This window comes from Benincasa hispida, chromosome 8 (assembly GCF_027475165.1).
Source record: "Benincasa hispida cultivar pf3 chromosome 8, pf3_genome.v1.1, whole genome shotgun sequence".
In the NCBI taxonomy this organism is placed as follows: domain Eukaryota; kingdom Viridiplantae; phylum Streptophyta; class Magnoliopsida; order Cucurbitales; family Cucurbitaceae; genus Benincasa; species Benincasa hispida.
The window spans coordinates 11,967,525-11,981,481 of NC_143485.1; the positions used below are offsets into that span (position 1 = coordinate 11,967,525).

The window sequence follows — 13,957 nt, forward strand, 5'->3', positions numbered from 1 at the left end:
CAAGTTTTTATTGAAAGAAATGATAGAATATACAAGATTGTACAAAAATACAATCCAATAGAACAAGCACAATAGACCACATAAAGGACCTCAAATCCAAAAGAATGAAACCTAGCTCATAACTGTTACAAACAAAACTTTAGTCACAGAAGCCCACACCAAGCATCAAACCTAATCAACTCTCAAAAGTCAGAACTCTTCAGATCTTTCACCCTCAGCAAAAACTCTAGAATTCCTCTCAAGCCAACCCCCCACACAAAAGCAAAATACCAAGCCTCCTAAAGGACTTTTTTGCTTTCTCCCTGAAAGGATGAAACATCAAAATATCCTCAAACATCCCCCAACAGTCCCTACCCCATGCCATCAAGATGCCAAAAAGAATCCCTTCCAGAGATTGTCATACCTAGTGGTCTCTAGCACAATCATTCAATAAGGGCAATGTTGTTTTGTATCCAAAGACATGGTTAGCATCTCACATGGTGACATACTCCCGCACCACCCTGCTAAACACTAAAGGAATCCCTTCATGAACTGACATCATGGTGGGTCCCATCATCAAAAGGTCTATCAGTTGAGAATCAGTTGCCCCCATGGAAACCCTCAAATGGCTCAAGATCATCTAGAGGAACTCTAGAGGAGGTAAATGAAATCTCAACTTAAAGGCACCCTTATACACATTCTCTATACAAAAATTGGTCTTATTCGACATAAACAATTTTTTTTTTGCACAGAATTTAATATAAGATAATTTCATGAGAAAATATGAGTTTACCTATAAGCTTCATCTAGAACTTTTTCAATGTGAGTAACATTCCTAATTCCAAATGCAATTGTGTAACCATCCATTGAATTATCTTGAAAATGTAAAGCTTCTGCATCTCCTTCCAACCATATAAGAGATCCTTCTTCTCCCAGACCTATAAGTTCCAAACATTACGATACTATTTTCCTGACAACAAATTTCATTTAGAAAATGCAGACGGTTCCATGCTTATCATATATTTACCCCTCTCAATGGCTCTCTTTTTACCAACGTTTAACATATGTGGGTTGATATCACAAACATATATTTGAGTTTGTTCCTGCAAATCATCTTCCCGAACATCTTGCATTGCTCTACGTTTCACATCATTAATACTCTCTAGAATCCTGAAAGCAACATCACCTGCAATGTGTGAGAAATTAATAAGACATCTACTAATTGTCGCATCTTTTAAGCACAAAAGAGACAGAAGTTCACATGATGAACAAGTAGTTATTGCTTTGATATTCAAGAGAGCTTACATCTAAAGGGAACTTACATCGACAGTTTCAAATAGGTTACAAATGGAAGATAACCAAATAAATATTGCACCCGCACAAGATTCTATCAACTAAAAAATTAAGATTGTTTTTCAATAGAAACACAGAAAGATAAGATTGCTCTTTTAATAGAAAACATAGGCTTTAACAATCAGAATAAACTGATGAGAAATGAAGAAGAGAAGAGATTATATGATAAGAAAAAAAAATGAAGAATTACCTCATAGCCAAACATTACCAATATTTCTTATTTGCCATCACTTAAGGTTTACTATCACTGCACTGACAAAGCAGAATGGCTTTTTCTCTCTCTCTTTAGCAATCAAGGAGATTCAGTGCATATGCCAGTATGCCACTATATAAGTAAATAACACATTAATATAATTATCTTTCTTACTAGAAACCAAACCAATTTGTTGATGGTGCCTTATTGTTTTCCACAGATTGTACATCTTTTCAACATTTCTTTGACATTGTTCATATCTTTGAACGTGTTCTGGAGCTTAAAATTAATTTCTCTATGAGTGAGCTTCTTGGGATTCACATGATTTTAATTGGTGGTTGAACTCATTTGGTTGTAAACGGGGGTTTTGGCCAACTACTAACTTAGATTTGACATTGGGTGGGAATCCAAAATCCATTAATTTTTGGCAACCGGTGATGGAGCGGTTTCAGCACAAGCTCCATAATTGGAAATATGCTTTTATTTCTAAGGGTGGTAGGCACATGCTCATTCAAGCAACTCTTTCAAGTTTGCCCACTTATTATTTATTTTTGTTCTGGGCTCCTACATCTATTATCAAGAGTTTGGATAAGCTAGTTCGTGATTTTTTCTAGAAAGGCTCCAAGCATGCATAATGCGAATTAGGAGATTGCTCAATGTCCTCAATTAATGGGTGATATTGGTACTGATAACTTCCATTATCGTAATTCAACTCTTCTGGCTAAGTGGATTTGGCGGTTTGTAACTGAACGGAATGCCTTATGGAGAAAACTTATTCATCTGATAGTCATTGGCCTACTTCCATGTCTCGAGGTTCTTTGAAAGCTCCCTGGTGGTTTATTTGTCAGATTATTCCTTTGGTTGTTGGTCGTGCTCGCCATTGTTTTGGTGACAATTCTACCATTTCTTTTTGGACTGATTCTTGGCTAAGTTGTGGTGTTATTTCTACTGTTTTTCTTAGGCTTTTCCGTCTTGCTCTTCATCTGGAGGACATTGTGGCCAATGTATGGATTTCCTCAATTAATGCTTGGGATTTACATCTTCATCGAAACTTTAATGATTTGAAGATTATTGAATGGGCATCCTTATCACATCACTTGTCTTCTGTCAGAATTTGATATCTTGATTCCTGGTTATGGCCCCTTGACCCCTCATCGATGTTCAGAGGTAAGTCTCTTATGGCTGACTTAGTGTTGGTAGGTATGGTTGATTCACTCTTGACGGCTTTTTACTCTATTATCTGAAGGATTGTTATCCAAAGAAGATCAAAGTCTTTCTTTGAGAACTTAGTTTGGGTGTCATCAATATTGTTATGACCGTACTTGAACAAGATCTGTTCTATAGGCTGTACAACTGTGTCCTTGAGTTCTAAGGTGCCATCAATATTACTAACCGCCTTCGGCATCAAATATCTTATATGTATCTCTCACCATCTTGGTGTCTATGTGTTTTCATCATTCTAAGTCTCCAATCGAATGCCTTAAATGTATTGCCTTCTCTCCCCAATCCCCCAGCTTTCCCTCCAACCAACTCGCAGGATTCCACCATGCCTTATCAGCCTAGCCCTATTTCCACTATGCTTTCTGGAGAATTTTGATTAAAGCTAAACATGGGCCCTGCCATTATGACTTAATGACTTCTGATTTGCGCCAATCCTCCTCGAAAAGCCCTTGGAATCACATCATGAAACAGAAAGATCTCATCTATGGTAATATACATTGCAACATTAGCAATGCTATGGATTTCTCGTATGTGAAATGGGGAGGGCAGCTGTCGATCTTTTTGTCATTAGCAAGTGTAATAATGGGAGACGAGTATCCATTGAGGAACATAGGGGGTTGAAGATGGACAAGATTTAGGTGGAGTTAGGGGTAGCGGCTTGGGTTAGAGATTGTTTGGTTGTGGTGGTGTCCTCAAGCAAGCCAGGAGGCTTTTGGCGAAGAAGGAAGCTGGACAATGCAATTTTCTTCTTCGAAATTCTTACTAATGCTGGTGGGAGGTTTGCTCTAGTCTCGCTAGAGCCGATTGAAGGAAAAAGACGAAGAATCTTCATACAGGAGGGACACAATAGAAAGAGGTGGAGCTGGAAAGCTAGCGAATTAACTAAGCTCCTTCCATCATCGTCAGGAGTGGTGAATGTCAGGAAACTCTTTAAACAACTGAAAGGTCCATTGAACTTTGTTTAGGTGGTTGAAAAAGGGACAAACAGAGGTAAAGATTAAACCTCGATGCCAGAGTCGAAGAACGAAGAAGTTAATGTGAAGGCATCTCGAATCCTGTCTCAGATTGGGATTGTGAGTTTGCTTTCGATTGCTTTAAAACTATCCTAGTGGCAAGGTTACAAGCTTCGTCGAGCTAGTCCAGATCATGGAATTGGTGGAAAGAAAAGTGGGAAGGCGCCTTTCAATCAAACTGTTCAGTGAAAATCTAGTCGTTTGTGTTTGTGAAGATTAGAACGAAGCTATAAGGCTTTCGAGGGTGTTTTATCACAAGATTCTAAAATATCGGAGTTGGATTTCTGATTAGTGGCTGAAAGGCATTGGCTGGAATTTGGGGGAGGATGGGTGACTACGACGGATGTGCCTCCTCTTTTAAGAACGAAACAATTTTTTTCCAAGCTGGCTGGGTGGTGTGGAGGTTTGGGAGAGGATGAGGTGAAAGTTCAGAATGAAGATTTAGACGAGGATGCTTGTTTTCGAGCTCGAGGGAACTACAATGGTTTATTTCAGCCGTGGTTTCCATCAATTATGGTAGCTTCTCCTTTCCGGTTAGATTGAGCGTTGGCTAGCGAAGTGAGAATCTAGGTTAGAACGGTTAGGTGAACAAGCCGATTTCTTCTGGCAAAGTCAATTTGTCTATGTCATTATCTCAGAAGTAGCTACAGCAGGAAGGGTAGGGGAAGGACAGTCATAGGTCTAAATCGAGATTGAAGAAGATCGACATGGGCCTAAAAAATTCGAATTCAAATTTCTTCGTTGAAAGGGGTATTAATAGGTCAATGACGGAATATACTTTTGTCTCATTCCTAAAAAGGATATCGTGACTAGGGTGAAGGCTTTTAGACCGATTAGCTTAATTACAAGCTTGTATAAGATTATTGCAGAAATGTTGGCTAATCGCCTGAGAAGGGTGCTTCCGTCGCCAATCTCTAAAACGCAAGGTGCTTTTATAGCTGGGAGACAAATTTTGGACCAAGCTCTTGTGGCTAAGCTATAGAGGAGTATAGGCAAAAGAAGAAAGAGGGAGTGTAATTTAAGATTAACTTCGAGAAGGCTTATGATCATGTGGATTGGGACTTCCAAGACAAAGTGATGGAAAAGTAGGGCTTCGATTATAGATGGAGAATGTGGATGTGGGGATGTTTGAGAAATGTGATTTTCACTTTTCTTATAAATGGCAGTCCTAGAGGTAAAGTGGTGGCCACGAGAAACCTTAGGCAAGGTGACCCTTTATCTCCTTTCCTTTTCCTTCTTGTGGTGGATATTATGAGTAGTTTGGTGAGGAAGTGTGTTTTTTTTAATATCTGTGAGTGGCCGAGTCATGTTACATGGCCATGCGAACACGATGTTTTTTTTAATTCATGTTCTTTCTCATTTGGGTTTAGTTGTAATTTGTCCGATAGAGAGTCATTGGATGCTGCTTCTCTTCTTTCTTTGCTTAAGAATCACTCTTTTAGGCAAGGGAGAAGGGATGTGAGGGTTTCTAGACCCAATCCTTTGGAGGGGGTTTCATGTAAATCCTTTTTTCAGAGTCTTGAGGACCATTCTCCCTTAGGTGTTTTGGTCTTTTCGGTCATTTGGAGAATTAAGATTCTTAGGAAAGTGAGATTCTTTACTTGGAAAATGTTACATGGCCATGCGAACACGATGGATCGTCTCTTCAGGAAGCTCTCCTCGCTTGTTGGGCCATTTTGTTGCATCCTTTGTCGAAAGGCGGAGGAAGATCTGGATCATATTCTTTGGCGTTGTGAGTTTGCTAGCACTGTTTGAGAGAGTCTCTTCTAGGAGTTAGGCTTTTTGTTTGCTCGTCAGAGGGGAGTTATTGATATGATCAAGGAGTTCCTCCTTAATCTGCCCGAGGGGGGGGGGGGAGATGCTTTTTGTGGTTTGCGGGGGTGTGGGCGATAGTGTGGCTTTTGAGGGGGGAGCAAAATAGGACTTTTAGGGGAGTGGATAAAAACCCTAGTGAGGTTTGGTCTTTGGTTTGCTTCCATGTTTCTTTGTGGGTTTGGTTTCGAAAACCTATTGTAATTATCCTATAGGTGTTATTTTGTAAAGTTGGACTCCCTTCATGTAGGGGGTTGCTTTTATGGGCAGGGTGTTTTTGTTGTCTTTATATTCTTTCATTTTTTCTCAATGAAAGTTTTTTTTCTTATCAAAAAAAAATGGTGGCCTTTTGGCATGACTTATGGATCAGTGATGGCACCCTTAAGCAGAAATATTCCAAACTTAATCATCTTGCAAGAGATAAAAGGGGCATATGTGGTTAAGGTTTGGGATTCTAATCTTTGCTCGTGGAACATTAATTAATTTCATAAGACATGAGAATAATATTATAGAGTGAGTAGATTTCACTCACTGCATTCCCAACATTGATCTTTGGGGCAGTAGTCATTCATGGTTATGGAAGCTTGACAAAATTGATTTCTTCACCAAATCCTTATATAGAAGCATCATTCCACATGGACTATCTATTGATAAAGAATTATACAAGAAGGTTTGGAGGTGCCCTTGCCCAAAAAGTGTTAATTTCCTATTGTGGGAAATTGTTAATTCATGCCTTTTTGTCAATCCAACAATGAATCCACCTTGCACTTGTTCTTCGATTGTCCCTCAACAGGGATTTGGTTGGAAATTTTACAGCTTTAGAATGGAATATGGTTTTACCAAATGACACTCTAAGTCGGTTCAAATTATTGTTCATTGATCTTCCTTTCAAAGCTTCTAAAGAGCAATTATGGAAGTGTAGTATTTCTGCGGTATTGAAGAAGATATGGGATGAAAAAATGCTCGTATCTTTCAAGAGAAATACAGGACTACAAAAGACATCTTAGACTCTGCCATCTTTAATGCTTTTTTTGGGGGGGCAAAGATATACCAGCTTTTAAATGTTATAGTTTTTCGTTCCTCATCACTAATTGGAAACACCTTTTATATACCATATGATCGGTTCCTTTGTACACTTGGATATCTTCGGATATTTAATTTATCAATGAAATCGCCTCTTATCCCAAAAAAAAAAAAAAAATCATCATGGAAACTTTTGGTTGGTCCATGGCCGTGTCCTAATACTGTTCCAGATCTTCTTGCATCATTATTGGTGGGTCATCCTTTTGGTTGTACTAAGAAGAAAATTTGGTTGGCCCTACCATGTGCTTTCTTTTGGATCTTATAGGGTGAGAGGAATGGACGCCTTTTTTGTGACTCTTTCTCCATTTTTTACCATTTTATGGATTTAGTTTTATTTACTCTATTTTCTTGGTGCAAAATTAGGCACCCTTTTAAACATTATAACTTATCTTTCTTAGTTACCAAATGGTGATCTCTTTTGTAATCACCTAAGGTGTTTGGAGTAGAGTATTCCCTTAATTTCATTTATCAATGAAATGTTTCACTTAAAAAAATAATAAATAAATAAAAAGGAAAAAATGCCCCAAGGCAATCAAACAATGTCAACCAATTTGAGAGGGCTGGTAAACTTTCTCCTTTTTCTCTTAGAACTTTCTATATACAAAAAGCATAAAAATGTAATACTGCCCCTTTCCCTTTACATTATAAAGCCCAATACTGCACCTATTCCCACAGACAAACATTCTGTGAAACCCCTAAATCCTAACTAACATGTTGACGATGAAATACCCTTCTTTCCCCTTCTTGTGTATTATATCATAATCAGGACCTACAGAAACCATTCCCTTAAGCTTTTTACTTTTTTCACTGACCCAAATGACCACTGACCACAAGGCCCGCATATGGTAATTGGCTATCTAATCTAAGCAAGCGATCTTATACTACAGAATTTTGAAATTCCAAATTAACACAAAGTTAGTCTCAAAAACAAAGAACAGAATCTTTGCAAACGAAGTTGGTAAAATCAAATGTCTCTTCTTAATCAAAGTTAGCACATCAACATTTTCAAATTATGACAATCACGAGAATCGATATCACATTATTGAAATAAAAAATAAAAAGAATAATTCAAATAGTTTACGTACCTGTACCACCAGCCACATCAAGATGCTTCATTCCAGGAAAAGGATTTAGCTCGGAAACAAGCCTGTATCAAACAAAAATAATAAGAGAGGGACTAAGAGAGAATAAAATATGCTTTAATGAGAAAACTTGACTTTCATTGTAAAAGGTGAAAGAATACACAGGTCAAAAATACCCACAAAAAGAGCCAAACTAAGAACAGGTTCTAGTCAAGAGAATTAAGACCAACCCTAGAAACTAATGCCCAGAAAGAAACTGAGAATCTAACAATGGAGAATGGACTAAACATCACTAAAAGAACTCTCAAACCCTCAGAAGATTATGTTATTCTCTCACTCCAAAGCCACCACAAAATAGCACACACAACCGCCTTTAACATGAACGGGCAGATGAAGGATAAGATCCTCAACCCTCACGCCCTCAGAGAGAAGAAAATATGTCACATGGGTGAGAGAAGAAATTCCAGTTAAAAAAGTTGCACCTGTCTTTCCACAATCTATGCAATCCACCACTCATCAAATCATTCATCAGATCATAATTTGAAGCAACATTGCTGAAGACATTACCAACTAGTCGGCTTTTTTCCTCTTCAGGCACTTCTTTGAATCCTGGAAAAAGAACCGATGGATAATTTTCCTTCATATTTACACCATATATGAAAGAGGCTTAACAACGAGAAATGCAAGTTACTTTCAAGAGTTTAAGTTCACACCAAATTTATTTGAAGTCTAAAACAAGATTTGTCTACGATCACTTCCCAAAGTTAGTCGTTATTAATTAGATGTTAGCATAATGAGTGTGAAATCATGTTTAAGCATAAAGTAAACTTCCATTCAACAAATTTATGTCAACAAATGTCTCACATTTATTACTTTATTTTATAGTATAACTTAAAGTTCGGTATTTGAATAAAAATAAGATCTTATGCAATAAACTACTTCCACTCAACATTAGATAAAATTTTGGTATTTGAGAGTCAATAATTGATAGCAAAAATTGTTCCCCGAACAACTTTCTTCTCATTGGAAAACCACCTAGCCTACTTGGTTAACAAAGATGTTTCCAGCTCCAATTGCTTCCCCTTGGAAGATTGGGAAGAAAATGATATCAAACTTGATGAGATTTTGACATAAACCTCACCAACGCTCCCTTTCCAAAAGCAATCTCTAAGGATGTTTTCCAGCTCTTAACCATCATATTTGGGCATCTAAAGATGGAAAAGAAGTATAATGATATGGTCGAGAAAATCAAAGTTACAAGAGTTGATCTACCACCTCTACAAAGGGAGACATTCTTCCAATTGGCCAACACAACCCCACCCCAGTTGTTAGCACCTTTACCTCTTCGGCTCTTCATCAGTAACATTTAGTCTACCACTTGAGATTTTGGTAGCTCCATTTTTAGGCCATAAAAAGCATCAAACAACTTCACCATCTTATAGAAATTGCTGAGATTTCTATGATTGTTGCTGCCAAAAAAGAGGAAAAGGGAAAAAGAAAAAGAAAAAGGTTTGACCTTCTAGGATCTACATTTAGAAGAAATTTGAAAGATGATGGAGTCCATAATGGACTGACCTGAGCTATACTATATTCACCGTTGAACTTGATTTAGGGTGCAGATTTTTGGATATGGACACACACACAAAAAAAAAAAAAAAAAACGGGGGATTTCTTTACACAGTCATTACTTGAAAGCATGGATTCTCCTTAAGTTGATTGCCCACAACTATTTACAAAGACTATTTGGCAGGATAACTACCCTAAGAAGATTAAATTCTTTTTACAGGACCTGCTGGACAAGCCTTATTTTGTCTTGAACAATGTGAGGCGCCTTATTTGGTGTCCTCACCTTTTTTCCAACTGAGGTGCACACCTGCACCAAGCATCTAGACGTGCGCCCGGGAGGGCATTTAAAACACTATGCCCACCAAGCTGTCAATTCCAACAAGCATCTTCAACAAGGACTTCCCTCATGGCCTTGTCTCCAAATTGTTGTATTCTCTGCAAACAAAGGCAAGAGACTCAATGTCATTTATTCATCCATTGCCCATTTGCTCAATCTGTTTGGAACAACTTGACAATGGCTTTCAATTGGTCAGTGATCCTTCAAGGATCCTTGCATTCTCCTTAAATTTTTCTTATTGGACCACCCTTACAAATTGGAGAAGGAACTTATGTGGAAGAATCTTGTCCATGCCTTTTTAGTATATATGGAAAGAAAGAAATCATCGGACCTTTGAATCTAAGGAGACATCATACAGGAGTTTTTTTTCTGACAATGTCCTTCATAATGCCTTTTCTTTGTGTAAATTCAATTCTCTCTTCTCTTCTTATTCTACTTCCTCTGCTTTGTTCAATTGGAGATGATTATCGTAACTCCATTAGATTGGGGATCTCTTTTCCCCTCTTTTTTATAATTTCATACATCAATAAAATTATTTCTTATAGAAAAAAAAAAAGTTGATAAATTCATATCACCACAATCAAGAAGAGAAAAGGAGCCTACATAAGTCACCCTAGAGACGTTAATCAAATCTCTACGTTTCCTGTTAAAGTATTGATATAATTAAATTTACCATAACCCATTAGCTTAAGCTTGGGTCCATCGATAAGCTAACATGATACCAGGATCCTTTGTTCAAACTCCTATAATGTCATTTCTTCCCCAATTAAAATTGATTTCTATTTGTTGGACCTTCTACAATTTTCAAGCCCACATGTGAGAGGGAATGTTAAAGTGTTGATATAATTAAATTTTTCATAACCCATTAGCTTAAGCTTTTAGAATCAATCAGAGACCCATTGATAAAGGTCAAGAATGACTTTCTTGCTATGTAGCCAAGAGTCCACAAGATTCATTTGGGCCCAAAGCCTTTTATGTGAAGTACCTCAAGAAGAAATCACCAAACAACCATGTTGTATGCCGTCACAAAGTTGAGCTTGAAAATCTACCCTTTTTCCCTTATCAATCCATCAAGTGGTATCCAAAATAACCTAAAATAATGATGGAAGGAGAAGAACTACAACATAATTTTAAAATTCTTTTGAAATGTTATATTTGATTAGCTTAAAAATCTAATCCCAACTCCTAGTTTCTTTCTTGAAATTCAACTACCAAACTATTACTCCCTATATTCCATAACTTTGACCCTCATTTCCAACACTTCCAAAGGATAGTTATCACAGCATTAGACCGTAGTAACTTTTCTTTCCAAATCAATTGACACCCAACAAATAAATATTTGAGATTACCGAGAGTTTAAAAACTAAAGTTGAACACGTATTGAAAACTTTAAACAGATAAAACAAGTCATTCAGATGAAAGGGCAGTAGAAAAAGAGTTGACTTGCATCTTGACCCACTTTTTACACAACAAAACACATACCAGTTAGGCATCATACACACATTCCTCCGTGTACTATGAACCCTACCTTTTCAACTGTATTTACTCCACCCAAGTACAGTATATAAATGGAAATTCTAACCATTTTAGCAGCCCTTCCAACCAAATGGCTGCCTAAATTTTCTCATTCATAAACAAGACCACCAAAACTTGGGGAAAATGAACTTAAAGAAAATTATCCAAGCACACCAACTCGACGTTTCTTCTAAGTTCTACCCTAAAGACTCTTAACCAACTCCCTACAGCAACTCCCCCTTTGGAATTCAACTAGAATTACGATGTCGGGGTTTTCCTACAACAGGACCTCCTTAACTGCCGAAAACTTGGAAAATTGTTTTCCAAAAATAGAGGCATGGAACTCGAAGATACAACAGCAATAACAACTATTGAGATATACTATTAACATTGACAATTCAAAAAAACAAGCATAGGTAAGACTCAAATCCCCCTACCATGTTCTAATACGAGAAAGAAAGGGAGAGAGGGACCAACCAAAACTTGTAGCATGTGAATGTAATAGATTGGCAGAAGAAAACATTGGAAAAAGTTTACTTCCAATCCTTCTAGTCATTGAACGCAAAGCCATGACTGCAACAAAGAAACAAAAACATTGATTATCCTCTATCCCAAGTAACAGATAAACAATGCATTCATAAATAATGGAATGTATACATAATTTCAATTTTGAACGAATGACTGAAACAGAGACTTCATTGCAAAAAGAATTGGATAAAAATAATTGCGCCAATGCCAAATTTACCTTGTAATTGAAAATCAAAAGGAAGGGATGGAAATGGGTTGTGTATAATTAGGGCTGAAACTTAAATTTCAGAGGGAAGGATCAATGGAAACTGGAAGAGAGTAGGGATAACGGAGAAGGAGATGCGCTTGAAATGGGATCACCGTAAGCCGTTTTTCCCTACGGACCGTTCGGAAACTTTTTCTTTATTCTTTTTTTATTATACTTATTTTTAAATTACAATTTTAAAGAAATACATAAAAAATTACCTTTTTGGACGTGGATCACTTGCTGAACTGTGTCTTATACACGAGATTTCGGGAACTGTCGGTAGGCGTTGATACGGCGTGGCGGCGTATGAGCATCGGCGGTTGGAGGGTTGGGCGGCAATCTGATTTTCGGCTTATAGTGTTATTCCATGCCTAATCGATATCCCTAAATCCTTAGTAAGAGAATTACTTATCTCGAATTGAAACTAAGGTCACGTTTATCAAATTATAATAAAAATTAGTATAATCATTGTGAGATTTTATTGATAGATCAATTGTAACAAATCTGGATCGTAAATATAATAAATTTAGTTTTTTACCTCTAAGGGTCAAACGATAACGCTAATAGTAAAGACGTCAAAATTCATAATTTTTTCTCTAGAACAATAACAATAATGGTAATCGTAACGGTAACGGTAATGGTAGTGATAACGATAACGATACGACGTAATTTTGATATGCAATTGGATTGAGCACGCTCTGTTCATCAATTTGTTTGCATTTTTTTATTACATATTTGGAAGTGAGGATGCAGATCACAAGTAAATAATAACAAAATTAATCAATTGGAGTCGTTTTCTATATTATCATTGATAGATTACCTTTTTACTAAAGTAAAACGTGACCTAAATGCTAATGAAACCAAAAATCGAGCATGGAACCTAACTTTGAAATCGAATAAAACCTCAAGATTAATCCCAACCTCCAACATTCATAAAACAACTTCCATGATTTAGCCCAAGTACAATATGAAAATCACTTTGAAAGTCTTTAAATACTTATTCAAAAAGTCTTTGATCCAAATCACTCAATCTCTAATGAAATAAAATTCAAACCTGTCAAATGCGAAAATTAAGGGTTTAGAACCCGAGTTACAACAAACCAATAAGAGATTTAAGGGACTATAAGGCCCTTAACACTTATCGAAACGTCACCTAAATTTTCTTAAACCGCTATAATTTCCATCAAACTTCGAATTTATGCTCGAAACAACATGGATAAATTATTTTAAGCCAAACCATACCACCGAAAACCAATTCACATCGAAAATAACCATAGATCACCATAAACTTACTCCAATTAAAAGTTGACTAACGCCTCCAGCGACAGCAGGGCGACAACATGATCGGTAGTAGTGCACAATGACAGAAAAGCTGGGGGCGTGTGTGTGAGAACGTGAGAGAAAAAAAATGAGATGTAAAAAAAGGGAGAGAGAGATTAGAGACACCCACAAATAATAGACACCACGAGCGCTCCAAACGACCAGTGGCAAATGTCGATGGGAGGCAATGGAAGCGCGATAGGGACTGCTGTGCAAAACGGTGGTGAGTAGTGACGATGAAAGTTTGTCGAAAGGGAGAAAGTTTTATAAGAGTGAAACGCACACAAAATGTGTATTGTTTGCCTTAGATTTAGGATGTTTTTTAATATGATTTGAAGTGTTTGCTAGTGATTTTTAGGTTTTATGTTTGAGAATTAAATTATACTCAAAATGAGCTAAAAAGGATCAAATTATGCCTAAAGAAGTCAAAACTGAGCAATGAATTAAAAGGAGAGAAGAAAAGAAGGAAGAAAACATGAAGATGTGAAGATTTCTATTGTCTATCATCTTTTGTTTGTCATTAAAAGGAAAGCGTAAAGACAGAGTAATTACGTTGCCTCGTTATGCTTTAAAGCAGTAGCTATGCATCTGATGTAGCATAATTATGCTCCAACCAGGATAACATTATGCTACGGTGCTGCCTTTCCTAAAATAAAAATTTCTGCAATTTTGGAAAATTTCTCTTATTTAATCTAGAGTTTTTAGCTG

The 13,957-nt window shown here is 36.9% G+C and overlaps 1 protein-coding gene across 5 annotated transcripts in view; it reads right to left on the bottom strand.

Moving 5' to 3' along the window:
- LOC120083175 (S-adenosyl-L-methionine-dependent methyltransferases superfamily protein) overlaps positions 1–13,523 on the bottom strand; it is a 30,204-nt gene extending 16,681 nt beyond the window's left edge. Inside the window, exons 1-8 of one of the 5 annotated variants that reach the window (XM_039038796.2) lie at positions 13,380–13,523; positions 13,223–13,301; positions 12,148–12,300; positions 11,632–11,727; positions 8,219–8,345; positions 7,740–7,801; positions 1,007–1,165; positions 773–917 (exon numbers count right to left, since the gene is read on the bottom strand). In XM_039038796.2, coding sequence (XP_038894724.1) covers positions 773–917; positions 1,007–1,165; positions 7,740–7,801; positions 8,219–8,345; positions 11,632–11,725 — 587 coding nt within the window. In that variant the 5' untranslated portion in view covers positions 11,726–11,727; positions 12,148–12,300; positions 13,223–13,301; positions 13,380–13,523. Of the gene's footprint in view, positions 1–772; positions 918–1,006; positions 1,166–7,739; positions 7,802–8,218; positions 8,346–9,585; positions 9,714–11,631; positions 11,728–11,899; positions 12,112–12,147; positions 12,301–13,222; positions 13,302–13,379 lie in introns of those variants that run through there. The other 4 variants (XM_039038800.2, XM_039038795.2, XM_039038802.2 and 1 more) reach the window with 4 other exon arrangements.
- Between the last annotated feature and the right edge of the window lie 434 nt (positions 13,524–13,957).